This window comes from Lepidochelys kempii, chromosome 17 (genome assembly GCF_965140285.1).
Source record: "Lepidochelys kempii isolate rLepKem1 chromosome 17, rLepKem1.hap1, whole genome shotgun sequence".
In the NCBI taxonomy this organism is placed as follows: Eukaryota; Metazoa; Chordata; order Testudines; family Cheloniidae; genus Lepidochelys; species Lepidochelys kempii.
Window position 1 is genome coordinate 17,159,388 of NC_136396.1, and position 22,482 is coordinate 17,181,869.

The 22,482-nt window shown below is 42.7% G+C and overlaps 1 protein-coding gene across 3 annotated transcripts in view; it reads left to right on the forward strand.

The window, feature by feature from the left end:
* Positions 1-22,482, forward strand: part of UBE2G1 (ubiquitin conjugating enzyme E2 G1) — a 41,363-nt gene that overhangs the window by 14,680 nt on the left and 4,201 nt on the right. The window contains exons 1-4 of one of the 3 annotated variants that reach the window (XM_073315143.2): positions 8,597-8,682; positions 16,034-16,098; positions 16,869-16,966; positions 18,189-18,367. In XM_073315143.2, the coding sequence (XP_073171244.1) occupies positions 8,644-8,682; positions 16,034-16,098; positions 16,869-16,966; positions 18,189-18,367 (381 nt within the window). In that variant the 5' untranslated portion in view covers positions 8,597-8,643. Of the gene's footprint in view, positions 1-8,579; positions 8,683-16,033; positions 16,099-16,868; positions 16,967-18,188; positions 18,368-22,482 lie in introns of those variants that run through there. The other 2 variants (XM_073315142.2, XM_073315144.2) reach the window with 2 other exon arrangements.

Here is a 22,482-nt window from a genome sequence, read left to right on the forward strand (position 1 = left end):
GAGGAGGGGGAGAAAGATGGGGAGCTGAGGGTTCTGGGCAGCTGCAGTTCCCAGCATGTTCTGAAGGAAAGAGGTGGTGTGCAGGAAACTCCATACAAGCCCAGGACCCAGCCTCAGTCAGTTTCTCTATCTGAATCCCTGGACTTTGGGCAGTGGAGGGGGAGAGCATGGCTGGGCTCTGGGGAGTGAGGGTGCCTGAGACTGGAGGGATAGTTTTTTTTTCCCCAAGACATGGCCAGCTGGCACATGTGACACACCCAGACTGAAGGGACCAACAAAAGCATAACAGAGGAAAGAGGAACTGGGTTGTCTTAAGTGTTTCTTTTAACTCTCTACTCCTGGGGGAATCTTTTTGTTGTCTGTATTGTTAGACATACTTGCTGACAGGTATTTTGAAATTTACCGAAATAATTGGAAACTGGTGTGATGATATGACAAATAAAATATGCAGAACTCTAAAACACTCTGTACAGAATTCCCTGAGGAGTACTAACAGTATCTTTGGGATAAGTAATGGAGGAAAAGCCATTTTGGTATGTTGGTCCCAATGAATTTGGTTATGACCACACCTTTCACATTATCGTACTGCCCATGAACATGCTGGGACTACTAGGTCTAAAGCCCTTTTTGAGACAGCTTTTTACAAGCACAGTAAAAATATCATGTCATGATGTTGTTACCTATTAATGCAGCATAATTTCTTGGCTTAGTATCCTGGTTTGATTATTTGGGGAACAGTTCTGAATTTAATCAGCCCATGCTTGAGTTGTGGTGGTGGCAGTGTTACTGACTCCTCTGTAAAGGAAGTTAGTCCTCTGTAATACTGGTGCCAAACCACATCTTGTCCATCCCTTCTACGTTTGAATCCTGCGGCTTCTTTGTGCTAGTGGAAGGCAATAAAGAAACTGAAGCTGCATGTGGCTTTTATGGGCTGGAGGTCCAAACATCTAGAACTGTAACTTGATGCTCAAGAAGACCCTTTTGCAACATCTCTAGAATTGTTGTAGGTTTGGCACTGGACATGCAATCCCGCAAGCCTCCAGAGATACAATGGACTAATATTTACAGAAAAGCTGTAATCACAACTTCATTTAAGATACTCCACTACACATAATGGAATCCTAAAGATGACCTTGAAAGGAAGAGAAATTGGGGTTGACCTCTTCTGTAGAAGTCAAAGGCGTGAATATCCTTATTTAAAATCCTTCTTGGCTTTTTACATTGGACTTACATGATTTTTTTTTTTCCTACCTTGGAAAATACTAAGCCTTGCATCAGATATCTAGGAAGCAACTCCTGGTTAGCAAAAACATATTTAAATTTGATAGCCGCCTCTTTCTTCCAAGGAAAGGTTAAGGCCTTGTTCATACAACACAAAACAAAGGACGTAAATCCAACTTTGTGTCTCCATTATTTTTAAGAGATGCAGGCATTTCAGTTCATGCAGTAAGCTTTAAGGAACTGCCTTTTTAAGTATCCACATAGATTCCCACCCCCGGTGCATACGCACACGATGTGCATGAGTTCAGAATGTATCTAACCAGCAGTATCTGTGAAGGCAGTAGCTGTACCTTACACACCCTCATGCCTCTCAAGGGCATAAAGGGTGGAGCCATCCAGATGCCACTCAGTTTCTTGCCACCCATGACAATGAGATGGAACAGTCTTGGTGTTCTCCTTCCAAGTACACTCAGTTTGAGGTGAATTTAAAAAAGCTTATGAAGGGACCATTTGACTCAAACTGTTCCACAAGTCTGTTGTGCACTCCTTAAACAGTCAGCAAATGCTCCAGATATTAGAGGTAACCCCAGGCTGTGGGGATTAGAGACTTTAAGCATCAAAAGAGCTATGCCTCAGTGTTTTTCGTTCGTTTACCCTCCATGTCCTGATCCTCAACTTGAGCGACTTTAGGTTGAGGTAGCTGAATTGTTTTGAGGTTCCGGTGACATAAGGGATTTATGCATAGGAGCAAGATGTCCCAAGCTATATGGAACTACAAAGTGAGAATGAGATGCCCAAGGTGGCCAGGATTGCATCCTATATTGAGGCACGTTGGGTGAAGGAGGAGGCATCCACAGGAGTTGAGCTCTGTCCACCTCATGCTTATGATTAGATAGAATGGGATGTCACTTTTCCTCAGCTCCTCCGTGTGTGTGTTGGGTGATAAAGTAGCAGCTTCTAGAAGATGCAGGTTAAGATAAACAATAAAACTTGCCTATGGGTGGTGCTAAGTCCTATGGAGTAGCAGGACTCCATGAGAAGTCAGTTCCAGCAAAGAGGGGTGTAATTTTTCCATGGCCAGTAACCAAAGTTTTATACTCAACTGGATTTAGAGCCTACAGATAGGAGTGAAACATCTAGCAAAGGAGACAGGGCTCAGAAGAGATCCTCAAAGCCTAGATGTTGTAAAGGTGGGTGGAAATGAGGTGATTTGTGCCAGGGTAGAGTGATACTGCAGACTCATGCAGTAATGTCAAAAGTAGCAGAAAGGAAATTCTCCTCTGTTCAGTACCAAGCCAGATGCAATAGAGGGTACCAGGATTGATGGTACCACAGGTTGTCAACTGTCAGCAAATGACGGGGGCAGAGTTGATGCCAAACTAGAAGTGATACCTACTTAGGTGTACATTCCCACCCAGTTAGTGGAGCTCATAGGAGCAATCACTTACTCAACAGTGGCAAAAGCTTTTCTTTTGACAAGGTTTTTTTTTTTTTTTTTTGGACAAATCATCAGATCTCCAGGCTCATCCAATAACTTAAGTCTGCCTCAAATAACTCGGGCACATGGCTTTCTTGACATCAAATGTCTGAGTTCACTTCAGACCACTGTTGTCTTTCAACCAAGCAGATACAGTATGAAATTATAGGGGGTTGTAGGAGTTTGACTCCTGAAGGAAAAATTGGGGAGCAAATGTGCACCTCTCTCTGACTCAGGCTATGGGGTCCCCTGTGGACTCAGTCTTACAAATATCTTTTGAAATAAGACCTGCAGATAGCTTCTACCCATTGTGAAGGGAGCAACTATTCAGATCCTGACGGGCAATACTGCAGCAGTGTATATCAACAGGTGAGGAGTATGCTTTTAAAATTGGCAGATGACCCTAAACTGGGAGGGGCTGCAAGCACTTTAGAGGACAGGATTAGAATTCAGCAGGCTCCTGACAAATTGGAGACCTGGTCTTAATTCAACAAGATAAAATTGAACAAAAACAAGCACAAAGTACTTCACTTCAGAAAGGAAAAATCAACTGCACTACTACAAAATGGGGAATAACTTATGAAAAGGATCTGGGGGTTATAGTGGATCACAACTTGAATAAGAGTCAATGTGGTGCACTTGACAAAGAATACTAGTCTTTTTTCACATGTTAACAGGAGTGCTGTATGTAAGAAACAGGAGGTAATCATCCTGCTCTGCTCAGCACTGATGAGACCTCAGTTTGAGGTACTGTGGTGCCCAGAATTGTCTTCAAATTTGTCCACATTTTTCCTAAAGTGTAAAGTCCAGAGGACAGCAACACACAACAAAAGGTTTAGAAAACCTAATGTATGAGGGAAGGCTAAAAAAAGTGTCATGTTCTGTCTCAAGACAGAACTGGTGGGAGGGGAGAACCCAGGTTAATATATTAAGGGTGGCTGTAAAGAGGTCTGTGAACAGTTATTTGCCATGTCCACTGAAAGTAGGACAAGAAGTAGTGGGCTTAATTTGCAGTAAAGGAGACTTACAACTTTCTAACTATAAGGCTAGTTAAGCTCTGGAATAGGCTTCCAAGGGAGGCTGTGGAATCCCTAACATTGGGTTTTAAGAACAAGTTAGACAAACACCTGTCAGGGATGGTCCAGGCATACCTGGTGTTGCCTTAGCATTGGGGGCTGGAGTAGATGACCTCTGAGGTCCCTTCCAGCCCTACATTTCTATGATGCTAAGGAGGGGCATGATCAACACCTGTCAGGAAGCAATTCTTCTGTAGGAACAGTGTCTTCAGAACTACATCAACCTTTTAGCTCTATATATTGGGGGACACAACAATCTGGTTCATATCAGAAGAAATAGCTTCTCTAATGCACAAATGGACTTGAGAGCCATATCCTATTGGGGTTCCCACTCATGGATATCTTTGACCATCTAGAAGGCAAAATATGACCTCTTCTGCTTGGATGAATGAGTCAAGCTCCAGCTAAGATGCTCTTCTGATTCACTGGGACAGCCACTTCATATAGGCCTTCCCACCATCTCCACTAATTCCCAGAGTCCTTTGGCAGGATGAGATGAGGGAACCATTTGATACTCCTAGCATCAGGTTGGCAACACCAGTTTTTACTTATTTTTATTTTGGAACTCTTCCATCTTGTAGTTAACCACCTATTGTTACCACCTCTTCTGGACCTGGTTTCACAAAACTATCATCTAATCCTTCATCCAAATTTGCAGTCTGTATCCAAGTTCCCTCTAAGCTGCATGGCTGCACAGTAGCCTATTAAGCACCGCTCAAGCTGCAGCGGGGGGAGATGCCCCTCCCTCTGCCCAATCCCAGACCTGCCATGGCCAGGGGAGAGAGAGCTTGCGGGGAGAGGGGGAGAATTCTCTCTCACCTCCCCCCCCACCACCACCAGCCCTGAGGCAGCTGACACCCCTGCATCTCAACCCTCAGCCCCACCCCCACCATATGAATTTTATGTGCACCAATATGGAGGTTGTGTCCCACACAATTAATTCTGCACATGTGTCTGAAAATTACAGGGAACCTTGGGCTGAATCTAACAACTTGAATGCTGGTTGGTTGACCTACATGGGTAGAAGCTGCTTGGTATAGTTTCAGGACTTTCTGATTCAGAGCAGGTAAGTATCCATCAGGTTAAGATAGAGAAATGTTTCCTTTTGTGCCTGAGTGGACTAGTAAACATTGCCTTCATCCACTGGAGACGTCCATTCCTGACACCTTGAGCTATAAACTGGTTTGAGTCCACTTGGCCACAATATCAGCCTCTCATCCTCTCATACAAGATTTCTCAGTCTGTTTTCCAACAGTACCTTGATTTCTGAAACTGCAAATGTATTTCCTCTGTCTAGCCATTCTGTATGGGATTCCATTATTGTCCTTTCTTCTGATAGAACTGCCTTTCAAATAGCATCAGATTGTTTTACCTATCGAGTAAGACTGCTTTCTGAGTGGCCACCAGTTCAGCTTGCAGGAATGAGTGAGATTCAAGCCGTGGTGGTGGTGATCATTCTGCTCTGTGTGTTGCAAGGACAACTTTGAAACAACCTTTAGGCAAGGTCTTATGCTTTCACCTGAGCAATACATATTTATGCTTTCATTTCAAGGGGCAAAACTTCATATATGGATAGTGATTTCTTTAATATTAAAGGAATACTTTGGGGAATTATGCCATAATGGGAGACCCTAATTTCCTGGATAGGGATGGAGAATAAATGCTACCAGCACTGGTAGGGCCCCTTTACCTGTGGGTGTGATAGATGACCATCTTTTCTTTACCAAGCTGTCACTGAAGTAACGAGGTGGTGCCATTTTAGACCTGGTTTTAGTAAGTAGTGACAGGTTTCAGAGTGAGAATATCTTAGAGCTGGCTGTCAGAAATAACCTTGGATCAAGAGCCAATTTGGTAAGAATGAAATAGAAGGCTAATCAAAACCATGTCATCAACTGGTGGTTCTTTTTTTTACTTCAAAAGAGCAGACTTGGGGAAATCAAGGGAATGAATTAAAGAAGTCAATTGGGCTGAAGAGCTCAGTGACTTAAATGTGAAGGAGGCTTAGTTTTTGTATATCTGGTTTGAAGAAACTCGATCTGAAATTTTCATCCCAAGCAAGAGGGGAAATTTGTAGGGAAAGGCTCCAGACCCCGCTGAATGAATGACCACCTCAGAAGTTTAGGAGTAAGCAGAGAGCCCATAGGGAACAGAAAATAATTGATCTGCAAAGAAAACTACATTGCAGAAGCTAGAAAATGTGGGAATCAAGTAAGGTTTGCTAAAAGTCAAGATGGATTAGTGTTTATCGAGGAAATTAAAATGGTGGCTTTTTTTTTAGTTGTATGAACAAGGATGGAGGAGGTTAAGTTGCTATGCTGTGTGGATGAGAAGGAGATTAAAGATCAACTAGATGTGGTCCAAAACCTAAATGTGTCAGTTTTCAATAATATGGAGCATGAAGGCAGTGCAGCTGATGGAAATGAGTGTCTAGAAATGGAAACCAAGCTCTTTTATATATAAATTTTTTTTCTTCCACCTCCCAGAATACTGAAATCTGGCATGTTAGACTGATGGTCAGTAGTAGTGGAGTTCCTCAAGTACTGATCTTTAGTGAAAATACTTATGACCTTGGCACAAAAAGTAGGTGTGCTAATGAAACTTGCTGATACCCAGTTGGGAGGCATTGTCAGTACAGAGGAGGATGGGAATATTATACAGGAAGATCTGGATGACATCAAAACTTCACTCCATTTCTCTCCAGTCCACAATAGACACACCTGGATATGTAGGTCAATATCAAATAACCATGAGCAACCAGTGTGGCTGAAAAGGCAAGTGCAGTTTTAGGATTGCATTAGGAAAGGCATTTCCAGTAGAGAAAAGTATGAATGCTGTTGTACAAGACATTGGGAAGACCTCATTTGAAATACTGTGTAAAATTCCAGTCATCCATGTTCAAGGAAAAACAAATGAACTGGTACAGAAAGCTAGTAGGATGATTAGGTGAATGGAGGACCTATCGAGGAAGACTGGAAGAGCTTGGCTTGTTTAGGTTGGCAGAAAGAATGCTGAGAGGGGATGTGATTGTTCTTAATAAATATATTAAGAGGGGTAAGTACCAGGGAGGGTGAAGAGCTGCTTAAGCTAAAGGACAGTATGACCACAAGAACAAATGAGTATAAACTGGCCATGAATATATTAAGGCTGGAATTTAACAGAAGGTTTCTAACTACAGAGGGGTGAGGTTCTGGAACAGACTCCCAGTAAGTTGTGGGGGCAGACAACTTGCGTAGCTTTTTAAGGTCACTGGACAAATAAGATGCAATTGAATTACAGGGTTGCTTGTGATGGTAGAGGGCAGGGCTCAACAGCCTTGGGGCTCACTTCTAGTTTCTTACATTCCTAAAGTTCAGGCTCTGGGGTTTCGATCAGGAAGGGCTTCTTTCTTCCCTCTCCACAATAAGTTCTGGGAAGCTTATCTCCTTGCCCTGAAGCATCAGGAATGGCCATGGCTGGAGATAGAGCTCTGGCCCACCCCACCTAGAGCCCTATCTGTGTCATACACTTAGTTTGTTGGTTTGTGCTCTCATGTTTGGGTCAAATTGATCACGATTTCAGGTTGGGGAAGGAATTTTTCCCCTAGGTCAGATGGGCAGTGACATTGAGGTTTTCACCTTCTCTGCAGAATGTGGGTACAGGTCACTTAACCATTTCTCTGGAAACAAGGGGGCTTTGAGCATCCTCCTGCACCCCCAACCTCCTTCTGACAACATAAATTACTATAGGTTCAGTTCTCCTGCCTGGGGTCATGAGTCTGTCCGACTCCCACTGCCCTGGGTGGGGAGCCAAAGCCCAAGCCCCACTGCTGTGGGTAGGGAAGGGGTCAAAGCCCAAGGGCTTCAGCCCCAGCCAGGGGGCCTGTAACCTGACAGCTGAATCCCTCAGGCTTCAGCTTCCACCCTGGGCGGTGGGGCTTGGGATTCAGCCCTGAGCCCCAGCAAGTGTAAGCCAGCCCTGGCAACCCCATTTAAATGGGGCCATGACCCACTTTTGGGTTCTGACCCACAGTTTGAGAACTGCTGCCATAATGTATATGGCCAGCCTGGAAGCACAACAAGCAAGATACAAATAGCCTCCCAGTCGATGAGGGGGACATAAAATAGAACCCCTGGCACTAGTTTCTTCTAGTCTTTTTCCCAACCCTAATCCCACTAGACTACCTTTGGTCCTTGTGAACCACTACCTTGTGACTAAGTTGTAGGGACACTGACTTGTTTCTGCTACTCTTCTGGATCCTGAAAGACTTTTCAGTTCCTTCAAAAGAAAAAATACTGGTTAGAAATACTGACTTTTCAAATACAGCAAGAATAGTCTCCCCATCTTGCTCCTGTGCTCTGACTCATAAGACTAAAATATACCCTCCAACACTCAGGATACCACACTACATAGTAAGTACCCTTGCTATTGTGTCAATTTTGAGGTCTGCAAGACTGACTACTAAATTACAAGTCCTCTGGCATTGCCTGTTGAGCCTCAAACTTGTTCTGGCACTTACCTTCTCAGGATTTCCCTCCTGGATCTTTGGCTTCTCTTCTGAAGCAGGCAGATTAGGGATCATGATAGGAATTTAGTCCCTACTAGATACTGGACTGAGCCTAGGGACATACGACATATAAAGTGAGTTGTAAAATTTTTTTGCAGGTGGTGATGAGGATGATGAGTTAAGGGACACCAGACCCTGACCAGTGACTATTTATTTTTATAACCAGTCCTCCTCCCAACCTCTGTATGCTAGTTAAGTATGCAGATTATATTAAAGTGCACAAAGGTTCACAAGTTTGTTTTCTTTTCTTTTTTTTAAACAGAGCTCAACAAAAATCCAGTGGAAGGTTTTTCAGCAGGTTTAATAGACGACAATGATCTTTACCGATGGGAAGTCCTCATTATTGGTCCTCCAGATACATTGTAGTAAGTACTAGCAATCCTAGTAAAACAGCATACCCTGGCTTGTTAAAACTTCTTGCTGAGATTTTAATCGCAATGTGTAGTTAGAGAGCCTATTCCTTCACCCTCTCTCTTCCCTGGTCCTTCTCGCATGAACAGAGAGCAGCAATACCCAAAGGTGCAAACAATTCAGTGTTTGTTGGGATGAACTTCCAACAAGCAACAATTCCAATTTCCTTCCTCAGTGTTCCCCTTCCCAGCTCTGATGCCACAGAGCCTTGCATGTGTCCCTGTTCCCATTCTCCCCTCCTTAGCAAAATATGATTCCAATTTCCCCCACCCCTGTTACACTATAGTCTGCAGTCTATCAGGAAGTAACTTGAATTCTGCTTAGCTATACTTAAATTTCAGTAAAATGATTTGTTAAACTAACCAATCCTAACATTGTAACATGATTATCTAACTAATTATATCCCACCACTTTAATTGGTTTAAACCCAACAAAACTAATTATACAGCAGACAGAAACAATCCCAGAACCAGACAGATTTATACAGACAAACAATAGGGAAATGGGGATGACTGTGATGGAACAACAAAGAAATGAGGATTTCACACCCCAGCTATTGATAAGTGAGTTCCTGCCAGACAAGATGCTATCAAACTAAATTTTATTTAAATCTTCTAGGCTCTTCTTTCTCTGAAGGTGATAGATTGGATCACTTTTTTTAACAGTCCAAAACTGCCTTATTTCAGTGTGACTGGTGAAGACATGATCATTCGCTTCCTAGCTTATGGCTACCTCTGCTGCTTAGCCAAAGATCTTAGCCTAAGAACAAGGCCTCAGACTATCCTAGGGAGAGAAGGCCTATAAGCAGGCAGAGTGATTTTGATTCTTGTTTTGTACATCTAACTGAGAATTGAGGTACATACGTTTATCATTGAGCTAAAGTATAGGCCTTTGCAGACAGACCTGAATATCTATATCCTAACAGTAGTGTTCACATTAACCCTAATTTAAGAGTAAGGCTTTAATGACTTGGTGCTCTTTTTACAGCAGACATAGCTGCATTACTGAATGTGTGCTGCATCTTACATTGCAAATACCTCTCATAGCAAAACTATTTGCAAGTTCTAAACAGGTTATTTTCTCTGTGGAACATGAAAAATGATCCTTCGTTGTGCATTTATTTGACCCCTCTTTGGGGAGGGAATAGAGGAACTTCTGGAATCCTCTACTTGCTCATAAGAATGGTCATACTGTGTCAAACCAAAGGTCCATCAAGCCCAGTATCCTGTCTTCCGTCAGTGGCCAGTGCCAGGTGCCCCAGAGGGAACGAACAGAACAGGTAGTCAAGTGATCCATCCCCTGTCACCCATTCCCAGCTTCTGGCAAACTTATGATTACCATCTATGCCCAAGCTGGCTAATAGCTGTTGATGGACCTATCCTTCATGAATTTATCTAGTTCTTTTTTGAACCCTGTTAGTCTTGTCCTTCACAACATCCTCTGGCAAAGAGTTCCACAGGTTGACTGTGCATTGTGTGAAGAAATACTTTTTTAAAAAAAACCAAAAAAACCTGCTGTCTATAATGTCATTTGGTGATGCCTAGATCTTGTGTTATGAGAAGGAGTAAATAACATGTCCTTATTTACTTTCTCCACATCCATCATGATTTTATAGACTTTATCATATTTCCCCAGTCATCTTTTTCCAAGCTGAAAACTCCCAGTCTTATTAACTGCTTCTCATATGGAAGCTGTTCCATACCTTAATCATTTTTGTTGCCCTTTTTCTGAACCTTTTCCAGTTCCAATATCTTTTTTTGAGATGGGGTGATCACATCTGCATGCAGTATTAAAGATGTGGGCATACTATGGATTTATATAGAAGCAATATGATATGTTCTGTCGTCTTACCTATCCCTTTCTTAATGGTTCCCAACATTATCCCTTTTTTTGGCTGCTGCTGCACGTTGAGTGGATGCTTTCAGAGAACTATCTGCAATGACTCAAAAATCGTCCTTGAGTGGTAACAGCTAATTTAGACCCTCATTTTATAATTATAGTTGGAATTGTTTTCTAGTGTGCATTCCTTTGCATTTATCAAGATTGAATTTCATCTGCAATTTTGTTGCCCAGTCACCCATGTGCACGTAGCCCTTTGTCTACAGCAGATCTCTCGAGCTATATGTTCCCTCCCTCCAATGCCCAACAGGGCTCCAAATAACTCACTTAAGGATTCGGGGGTGGGGCTAGAGGACAGTTGACATGTGTAATGCAAGGTGCTCCCTGCCCATGAATCTTGGGACCCAAATTTAAAATACTTATTCCTCTTTCCAGTGCCTGGAATCGCTCAACCTAGAACATGCTTATAAAGTAACACTTAGAAGCAGTCTGAATGTACTGATATAAATGGATGGGTAACAGTTGTCAAGATAGTCAAGCCTTTACCCTGAAGACTACTAAGATGCCCTTATGGCAAGTCCTAAATCTTTGTTTATGGAAGTAGAAGCTGTATTGAAGAATTAAACCACTGTCTTGCCATTACTCTTGCTTCAAAGGGTTATTGGAGCATGCACTTTTAATTGATGGTACTTCATTTAACCAAGTGAAATTTTGACCAGATAAATTAAGCAATGTCAATAGCTGACTGAAACCTTTTGAGTGCTACAAAAATTACTTGGCTCTAATCGTAGTAAGTATATCATTCATAGAATATCAAAGACCAGTGGCACAAAAGGTTGAGACAACTGGTAACTTGGTTAGCTGCAGCAGATAGCCACTGATGTCCTTTGTGCCTTGTCAAGCCTTATGTATTTCATACTGTATTTAGTGTCTTTCCAAAGTCTGCTAAAGAAGACTTAGTATGTTTGAGATAGGCATTTCCCCGCATGGCAACCCTGTACCTGGTTTAGCCTGCCAGTTGAACCAGTGTCATGGGGCATGACTGCTACTGCTGCCTACTGGCAGCTACTTGGGGTGTAAAAGAGGTAGTACCTCAAAGTCAGGACAGTCACATTTTTCATTTTTTTTTTTTTTTTTTTTTTTTTGCACCAAGCTCTGACATAAAAATGGTCATAATGGGTCAGTATCCCATCTTCTGACAGTAGCTACTGTCCTATGCCTCAGGAAAATGAACAGAACAAGGCAGTTATTGAGAGATCCATCCACTGAGCCACAACCGTAGTGGTGGGGTTGCATGCCTGACCATCTTGGTCAATAGCCATTGATGGACCTGTCCTCCAGGTATTTATCTAATTCTTAGACCTTCACAACATCCGCTGGCAAAGAGTTCTATAGGTTGACTGCATGTTGTGGTAAGTACACACAGTGATTATTAGCCAAGATGGTCAGGGATGCACACCCCATGTTTTGGACATCCCTTAAACCTCTGACCTCCAGAATCTGAGACTGGATGACAGGAGATGGATTGCTCAATAAATTGCCCTGTTCTGTTCATTCCCTCTGAAGCATCTGGCACTAGTCACTTTCAGAAGATGTAATAGTGGGCTAAATGGGCCATTGGTCTGACCCAGTGTGGCCATTATTATGTGAGAGCTGGCTGCAAAGTGAGGATCAGTTTAAAAAGAAACTCGGAGTGCAACTGTCCTGATTTTCAGAAGTACTGCTTCTCCTTCTATACCCATAAAATCAAAATCTGATAGTGGCCTCTCAAACCATTTTCCCCCCATATCTAATGGGGTGAAACCAGCTGCATGCTGGCATCAGTCCTCTTGAGTCTCCTTCATAGCCATTCTGAATTATGCAACGGACAACCTGCAAAGGGGCATTTACGTAAGTAGGGCCCTACCAAATTCACAGCCATGGAATAATGTGTCCTAGTTAATGAAAGTTGGCCTCCCCCTGTGGTCTTTTTGTGTGCTTTTACCCTACTTGGGGGCGGGAGACCAGTGTTTCTCAAACTGGGGGTCCTGATCCAAAAGGAAGCTGCAGGAAGATTACAAGGTTATTTTATAGGGGTCATGGTATTGCCACCCTTACTTCTACACTTCCTTCAGAGCTGGGCAGCCAAAGAGTGGTGGCTGTTGGCTGGGCACCCAGCTCTGAAGGCAGCACCCCACCAGCAGCAGTGCAGAAGTAAGGGTGGCAATACCAGACAAGGCCACCTTACTTCTGTGTTGCTGTTTTCAGAGCTGGGCAGCCAGAGAGTAGCAGCTGCTGAGGGCCCAGCTCTGCAGGCAGAAGTAAGGGCGGTAATGCCATATCATGCCATCCTTATTTCTGTGCTGCTGCTGGCAGTTGGTCTGTCTTCAGAGCTGCGCTCCCAACCAGCAGCCACCGCTCTCTAGCGGCCAGACTGTAAAGGCAGCACCGCTGCTAGCAGCAGCACAGAAATAAGAGTAGCAGTATTGTAACCCCCCTTACAGTGCCCTTGTGAACCCCCATCTCCTTTGTGGGTCAGGACCCCTACAATTGCAACACTGGGAAATTCCACATTTAAATAGCTGAAATGATGAAATTTACAATTTTTGAGATTGACCAAAATGGACGATGAATTGGGTAGGGCCCTGTACATAAGGCAAAACTGATAGAAAACTCTTCAGTCTCAAAAAGCTTACAACAAAAGTCATTGAGGAACTAGTATGTTTAAGTCCTTTTTGTGGATCATTGTGCTCTACTTAGTCATAGTGTAAGTGATCTACAGCTTATTCTGGACAGGTTTTCAGAGGCAGCTAAACAAAGCTTGTGCTCAAATTGGTTAGTCTCTAAGGTGCCACAAGTACTCCTTTTTTCTTTTTGCGAATACAGACTACAATGGCTGCTACTCTGAAACCTAAACAATTTGAATTCACCATCAACCGGGGGCAAAAAATGAAATCCTTTTCTAACCAGTCCCATCAACCACTGCGCAAACATCCTCCTCAATGGTATAAAAAGCATGTCAAACGCTTCACATTGTGGTAGTACCATCTCAAGTGATAGTTCCCTGATTCAAAAAGCCTGGCTTGCCTTTATTTTGTGTTTGGTATTTCTTGAATCATTCATCATAGGATACTCTATCAGCAGATCATCACTGTTGTCAAAACTGATATTCAGTGTAGCATCCCTTTATACAGGTGAGAGAAATGCTGTCTTTGCTCTCTTCTGAAGGTCTGCTGGCAAGACCAAGTATCAAACTTTTCATCCGGGGGGGAGGGGAATGGAACAAACCACACTGAGACAATGGTTATCAGAAGCTCAGCTTTGATTGACAGGTCACATCAGAAGTGGGGGTGCTGGACTTTTTGGGGGCATATAAGATGAGCTGAAACTCAAACGCAGCAAGGGGTGGTCAGTGTAACTGCCTCTGCCACCCTTGAGCACCATCTCAACTCGTGTGGCATAAGTATTTCTCTTGGCAAACAGAGCCAGGGACAGACCTGAATGGGGGACAACTATTAAAGGTTGTAAACATTTTGAGTGACTGTTGGGGAGGGGGGGGGAGGTGAGAAAGAAGGACCAAGCATCGTGCTTTGTCTCCAGTGGGAGCATGCCAGTAGGACATCTGTTAGCAATCTTGCTGCTTGCAAATCAAATTACACAGATGTGAGAGTGCACAAGATGCCATGACCTAATCTTCACAGTAGCAAACAGCCATATGTAAATCATAGTTCAGGGTGGCACTTTGTAGCTGTTGATTTGCTTATAACTACCATTAGGGCAGAAATCTGGGAGCTGTAACTTGTTAGGGTCTCACCTTTGTTTTCTTTCCTCCTTCTCCAGTGGGAGAAGGGTAACCACCTTCTGCTGGATATTCCCTAGGCCAGGGGTTCTCAAACTTTTTTGTTGGGGGCCCCTTTGGAAATATTTCAGGCAGTTGACACCTCCAGTATCAGGCCACGCTTACTTCTGGCAGTGGCACTGCCTTTAAAGCTGGGCACCTAGCCAGCAGCTGCTGATCTCTGATTGCCCAGCTCTAAAGGCAGCACAGAAGTAATGGTGGCAATACTGTAATTCCCACACACACACAGGCTTTGTGACCCCCTTTTGAGTCAGGATCCACAGTTTGAGAAATGCTGCCTTATGCTCAGGCAGATTCAAACGAAGTGGTGTCCTGCTTTCTCTGAGATGCTTCCTGCCCCCATCCCAGCCTAGCAGTGGAGCCGCCAGGACTAATCCCTTGCCTATAGTACTGATTTGCCTGCTGCAAGGGACTGCTGAGCATCTGCAGCAGGGAGAGGATAGTAGCTGCTTCAGTGAGGGAGGCATTGCCCCTACTTGACTGATTCAAGCAACTCTCTAAATTTCAGGGCTCAGAATGATGAGCTTACAATAAGATTCTGTCTCTTTGCAACTTAACACCCAGGTTGGACGCCACTGGCTTAATTTCACTGCTGCACTCTATTCAATTTCCTGATCTCCAGAAATGTCCTATTCTGACTCAACTCGGCTGACTTCAGATGGGAACTGAACAGCTTGTTTAAGGTCTAAGTGAGTCTGTCTGGATCAAACTAAGTGAACCCTGGGTGCTTGACTCATTCTTCTGCTATAATCATTAGACTGCAACTTATGTTCTGTATGAGCAAAGTCATTATCTTTCTAGCTTGCTCCTGTAAGCATCTGGATTCAGCAGCCAGAGTCCTGTCTTGTCAGGGCTGTTCACTATGCCCAGTATGAAATGGGAAACTCCTATTATGAGTCACAACATTTAACAGGGCAATAAGTATAAACTGCAAAGGTGTAGTTTATAAAGGTACATCAGCTTGTATATGGCAATAGCCTTTCTAATTGAAAGGATTAAAGGCTTATTGTTGGCTTAGTGTATGACTCAAAATACTGCATTCTCCTTTAGGGACTTCCGTTCTAGATATATAACTCTTTTTTTTTTTCTTTTAAACCATCAATGTTGCAAAAAATTTACTGAGGGTATTGAGCTTTAAAAGGCTCTACAATTTACAGTACCCAAGCCCCTAATTAAATTTTCTTTTCCTCTCAGGATTTGGGATTTCTTGATGCCTCTGCACTAGTTTTATATTAGCGTGCCATCAAGTATTTAGCCATCTCTTCCTGAACACCACTCTGCTGCTTCAGTCTGTCTTTCTTATATTGAGGCAGTAACTTGCCTATCATGAGTGTCCAACATCCAATCAATGTCTCAATTGTAGTGTGTCATCGTCTTTGTTAGAAGTCCAAGCCTCTTTAAGCTGTAGCTGACAGCGATGGCAAACTCCTCTGCAGTTGCCATAGTATTCTACTCATAGCACTAGAGTCTCCACAACCTCTCTCCCAACTTCCAATGCCAGGCCTTCTCTACTGAAACTCTACATCTACTCCATGAAGTAGTAGGAATAAGGGCAGTGTGTGGTAAGAGGGGAAATGAACTTTTTAACATGACATGTTTGCTTGTTTCTTGCTTTTCTACCTATATAGGGATTCACACTTACCAAGACTGTATCTTCCTTGCTTCAAACTGCCATACTTAAACCTCCAGATCAGTTAAGTTTTGAGTCTAGGTGCATTTGTACCTAATCTATGCTAAATGGGACCTCTCTCCTGTTTAACTCCAACCCAGTTAGATTGGTCAAAATATAATTATCTCTGTTAATGCTAGAAAACAACTTGGCTGGGCTGGTAATGAGCCCCTTGATATCAGTGCAGAAATCTGATATTGGAAGTATTGGTCAAGAATGATGGTACTAAGGGTCCTGAGAACACTGTTTAGACTATTGATTTGGCAAGCATTCCTGAGATTCCTTGACTTAATAGGTACTCCTAAATCTAGTACTGCACCAGTAAACCTAGCTATAGAGCAAGCCTGTCAACTGATGAGGTGACCCACATGTGGAACATGAACAGGTATCTGGGTTGTGTGCTTGCTTTTCTTCTGGGAGTTGAACTGGGGGTGTTGATGGGATCCCCAGTCATGAGAAGGCAGTGGGAGCCTGGCAGGTGACTTCTAAGCAGTGAGTCTAAATGTTCAGTTGTTCACTTAGCTAGCTGAGAGCTCTGTGGAATTTTGAGTTAAAATGACACTTTGTCCTCTGGAAAAATAAAATACTCCTAAACATTGTAGTCTGAGTATTTGGAGGGGATGGCAAGTAGCTTGTAAAAAGTTCTTATCCATCCATTGTGTAAGCTAATGCTATTACCATGAGTGCCAGTGTTACAAAATGTTTAAGCCTAATATAGGTTAGTGTCATCTGACTCAATTTTCTAGTGTTGGCCTTGCAAAGAACTACTTACTGATAATTCTTTAATTCCCCAGTGAAGGTGGCGTCTTCAAGGCTCATCTCACTTTTCCAAAAGACTATCCTCTCAGGCCGCCGAAAATGAAGTTCATCACAGAAATCTGGCATCCAAATGGTAAGAATTGCTACAGTTTTAGTTTTCTGTAATTGTAAATGAAATTGAAGGTGTGTCTAAAAAAAGCCAGAGTTGACATATCCTGTTATAAGAAACCTGTAACAACCCCACTGTTTAGCTAACTGCCAGATCTTGTTATATACTATTTCTCCTCTCCATACTTGACACTTCAGGGGTTTAGAGGTCTGCTCTCCAAGCATCTGCATCAGCCCTCCCAGGGTTTAGGCAGCATGTATTGATGGGCTGTGTCTGACCCAGAGAAACAGGTGGGGCCTTCTCCTTAATGTAAGTCTTTGGTCTGGGAAAAGAAAAAAAACTGGGTCCTTGGGTTAACTTTACATCACTGGCTTGGCAGATACAAGCTGGAAGGTGAAAAGAAGTGACTTTGTCTTCAGAAGACGGAAGGGAAGTTTCTATAGTCCACACCTATATTGGGCTGAAGAACTTTACTGAGTTCCATAAATCTGTAGTAAAGCTTAGCAGCAAACCAGCACAAAGTGCTTCCGTAATAGGGGAGGAGGGGGAAGAGACGGAGGCCTAATAGTGACATCAAGTCAAATCCCAACTTTCACATACATTGACTGACATCCACAGGGAAGACACAGCTTTATACCCATTCCTTAAGGTACTGATCACCTGCCCTGCCAGGGGGGCTTGCTGGCTGTACATCGAAGACTCTCTGAACTCAGATTTATGCATTCACAAGTGGGGGGGGGGGGGGAAATAGCCACTAAACTGAAAATGGAGGTATCAAAATGGTCCACAGGACCATTAGTTTTCCATGTGTTCATGGATGGATCAGATCAGTGATGTGAATAGTCTACAGTTCTACAGTAACCTTTTTGGTATGAAAAAGGTGAAGATCTGATTTTGTAGAAATATGAAAGGGCTACAATTAAACTGAACACTTAAACTGTCAAAGTACTCAACGTACCCATATTAAGGCAGATATTTGCTTTAAATTAAAGTAGACTAGGGCAAGCCTGCTGTCTTGCCAAATTTCAGTTTTTGCAGTTTCTTTGTAAAGTCCTTGAACAGTGATATAAACTTGACAGTGTCTTGAAAGAAAGTGTCTTCCCTGAAACTTCCCACAGCTAACTGTTTTGAAGGTACTTGGATAGAACGCTTGTTTGGATGGAGAATAGCATCCCCATATAATACCTTGAAGCCAGCAATTTAATCAACACTAAAATATACCTAATGTGACTGCTTGACTTTGTAGTTGACAAGAACGGTGATGTCTGCATTTCCATTCTTCATGAGCCTGGAGAAGACAAATATGGCTATGAAAAACCTGAGGAACGCTGGCTTCCCATCCACACAGTGGAAACTATAATGATTAGTGTCATTTCTATGCTGGCAGATCCCAATGGTGACTCTCCTGCTAATGTTGATGCAGCGGTAAGACTCCTGGTTCGTAAATACAGTGGTGCTATGTGTAGCAGATAGCTTATTTATTGTAAAGGCAAAAACCTGAAGGACCTATTTTATGACTTGGTAAGCATGGTATTAGATGACTGGTAAGCAAAGACTGTACTCTTGCCCAATAAAAATGTACGTGTAATGAAGCTTAAGAGCTAGCCTTAAAGGCTAGCGTCTGAAATTCACCCCAGACTTGCTTTGTGGATTACTTTTTCTTGGTAAACAAGTATTTGTTGCTAACTACAGACAAAATCCTCCTGCTTCATAGGCTGAACAAGGCAGACGCTGAAGCCGACTTGTCAGATAGCAACTTATACAGGAAACAGAAACAGGCAGGGTAGAGACTTTCTGCATTAAATTTTGAGGTTTGGTTGCTCAAATGTAATAGCAAAACTTCAGCTGTCTCCATAGACATGAAACTTGATGTAAGTGGCTATGGCTATGACTAGATACAACTTGCCAACCAGTGTCAACCGGTGATCTGAAGATGTAAAATACAACTCTTGTAGCTCCCAACTCCTGTGTCTTTGTCTATGCTGGAAACCCTTTTTGATGGTTCATATGCTACTTAGCATGTAGTGCAGAAAAGGTTTGTTTAGGGAATCTTTAGTGTCTTGGATGAGACTAACCATAGAAACTGATGCAGGGATCTCAGCAGGAAAAGTTAGTGATAAAAATGTATCTGTTCTTCCTCTTGCCCCTAAAACGTCAGCCTATGAGTATAGAGTTAAACAGCATATACATGGGAGTTAATGCCTTCTTTTACAGACTTTAAATAGTGGAGGAATTGCCACTTAAAGTTGGGAGAGGTGGAGGGGGAGAAAGGACTACCCAGGAGGGTGCAGAAGATATCTAAATTAAGATGAGAAGGTCTTTAATAATGCAGGAGGCTGTAGGGATGTGTGTCCAGTGTCACTCTGCTGAAGTGGGAGCTCAGCTTTCCCAAGTCTGGGAATGCTAGTGGTACAGTATGAGGGTCAGTCTTGATTAGTAGACTTGTTCTCATATCAGTGGTGGAAACAGTCTTTTCCCAATACAAAATAGTTATCAAAGAAAGCAGTTCTTGGTTATTTTTCTGTACACATCCAACCACTCATGCTGTGCATGCTGGAGACTTGAGTATCGAGGAGACACAGATCTTTCATACAGCAAACTTGAATCCTATGGAGGAGCAAACTGGGCTTTAAATGCCCAATAGTGTGTGGTACATTTTAACACTCATCTGTAGCTGACTTTTTCTGGTTTCTACATACTTATCTTTACACACTACATCTGGTGATCTTTCACCAAAACTTCCAGTAACTCGCTTCTTTGAAAAGTGTGCTGCTGCTTTCCCAGTAGGTATTTTGTGAAAGGGACACTCCTTTTGCATATCTATAAAAGCACATGCTAGACTAAATGTCCAAACTTGTGAAAGTTATTCCAAAGGTAGGGAGAAAATTGCTGGCAAGAAGTTGAAAGGCTTCAAGTTTCATCCTGTGGTATGCTTCATATTAATTTCCACACAAGTAGTGTGGGTTTGTCAGGTCTCTTAACTCTTTGAGCTGGGTTTGTAAACATGCTGTGTCTCTAGAAAATATCCTCCTGGAGTCTAGTCCTTAAATATAGGCATTTTGCGTGGCCTAGTGTAATAGGACCAAATGCTACTGCTATGCAATACCCTGAATTCCCATCCACACACAAACATGCAAAACTTTAGTGCATAGTCAAAATACTCATTGATGTGAAACTTCTCCCCTCCCCTCCCATCAACATAGTGGGATTTTATTGTGCTGTCCAGGAAGCCCAGTATTTCTCACTGGATCTTGTCTCACTTTCTTTGCTTTTACCCCTTGGCCAGTGTGCCCCAGAGAAGGGAGCTTATAGATCGCTTTAAACAGCTCATCTCCTTAGGTCTCTGCTACACTGGTGTCTTCTGTTTAACTTCTGCTTTTGGTTTGCCCAGCTTACTGGCTACAGGCAAGACTCAACATCTGGCTCCCTGATTTCCTGATCACTAGATTAGTATATCTTCCTATTGGGGAATCTAGAGAACAGATGGCTACAGACAAGAGATGGCTGATGGCTGGCATGGTGGGAATGAAAAAGCAGTGTCTGAAATCCATGTTGCATTTGTTGCTTAATTTGCCACACATCTGGGGGAGGTGAGGAGGAGTCCAAAGGGACCTGCCTGCTATGTTTGAGGCAGTTGATGCCTTTCAGAGCTCTTGTTTCAGGTCCTCTGACTTTGGAAGGCATTCCTGCTTCAGTTGATGCTCTAATGTTTGAGGTCTCTGCACCCATAAGGATTAGAAAACACTTTTTTTAGCTAAGATTTTGGAGCACAACTCCTTAGAAAGATGGAATTCTGTGTCTAATTCTGCAGTTGAACGCACAGGAGGCCATACAGCAAATGCCTGCCTCCTTGGGAGTGTGCATTTGCTGTACAGTCTATTGCTTGTCATCTCTTCATTCTGGGTCTTAATTTCAATTCCTCTGTGTCATATTTAACAGCTCTTACGTTTTTGTTTCTCTTTCTTACCCCAAAAGGGAGGGAAACATGAAGCCCCTTCAAAGAGCCACTAGCTGATGGCTTGACCAGCTGGAGTGCAGTAACAGTAGTGAGACTTCATAAATATCTTACACAGAAATACCCCAAACACTTGCTACTGGAAAGAATGGAGAGGTCTCCTGCATGCATGGCCTACATGGTGTCTGTACAGAGCAGTTATCAACACTGTACACATGCAGTATAAGCAAGGCTTGGAAATCTAAACTAACCCCTCTCCACAGACTCAAACTTATGAGGGAGTGGGCCATTCAATATTGATCACTCACTAATTAGTGTCCAATTATAAGTCAAGTTTCTGCTCTCTTCACCTTCTATGAAACTAGCAACCCATGGTGCCTTGCTCCCCTGTATCTAACTCTTTTTTTCTGTTTTTTAAAACGTGTGTGGCTTTTCTTCATAAAAAGCACTTTCCAAATAGGCACAAGATCAAGCCAGTAACGATGCATTTGTACATATGTTTGCAGTGGCATCATGCTGTACAAATACCAGGCTCAAACTTCTTGCTTACCTAACTTCCTCTTTACCTCTTGTCTTGGAAAGGGCTGCATAGGTGAGGAATAGAGTTGTCCTGGTCACCTTGCCACCTTAGGATGCTCAGATTTCTAATGGAATTTTGTATGTGCGCACTCTTGTCCATGTCTGGCTATTAAGTATCTCTTAACTTCCTGCATCCTCTAAATGCCATAAGGAAATAGGCTTTTTCCTTTCCTTACTATACCCCTTGAGTATCCCTTTAAGTGGCAGGATAATGGGCATAACTTCCATGTGGATATCGATAGTATCAGCTTCGGCCTGTAGTTTTTTGCTAAGCACCATTGGACAACTGACTTATTTCACAACTGCCCATGAGATTCTGAATAGCAAGTGTGGTGTTGACACCAGAACTGGAAGACTGAAGTTAATAACTCGGGGAATTTTTGATAAATTGGAGAGGGTTCAGAGAAGAGCTATGAGAGGGAGTGAAGAATTGGGAAAACTTGTCTTAAAGCAGCTTAGTCTCTTCAGCTTGAAGAGAGATTAAGGGCCGACTTGATCATTCTGTAAGTACTTACATGGAAAACAGAAATTTGAGAAGCCCTGTATCAATCTAACAAATGTTTAATGAGCTAATGGCAGGAAGTTGAAGCAAGACCAACTCACAATTTCATAATAATAAAAAAGCAAATTTCCAACAGTGAGGGTAACTGTAAGGGTTGTAGTGGATTCTCCATCATGAGCAATTAAATTAAGATTCTATTTTTCTAAAAGATATAGCTATGCTCTAGTTGAAACAAGAATGAATTCAGGGAAATCCTATAGCCTATGTTAAGCAGGAGATCAGGTGAGATGATCATAATGGTCTTTCTGGCCTTCTCTATGAATCTGCTGTTGCTTTGCAGATGCTTTGGAACAGACCAAACAACTCACTCTAGTCTCTTGGAATCTGGCTCCTGTTTGGAAGAAACTAGGTGGAGAGAAGGGTTTGCAACCACAAGGGCTAAAAACTTCTACTGATGAAAGCTCAGACTGTAGAATGGCCTAGGTGTCCATAGTTTTAGGGACA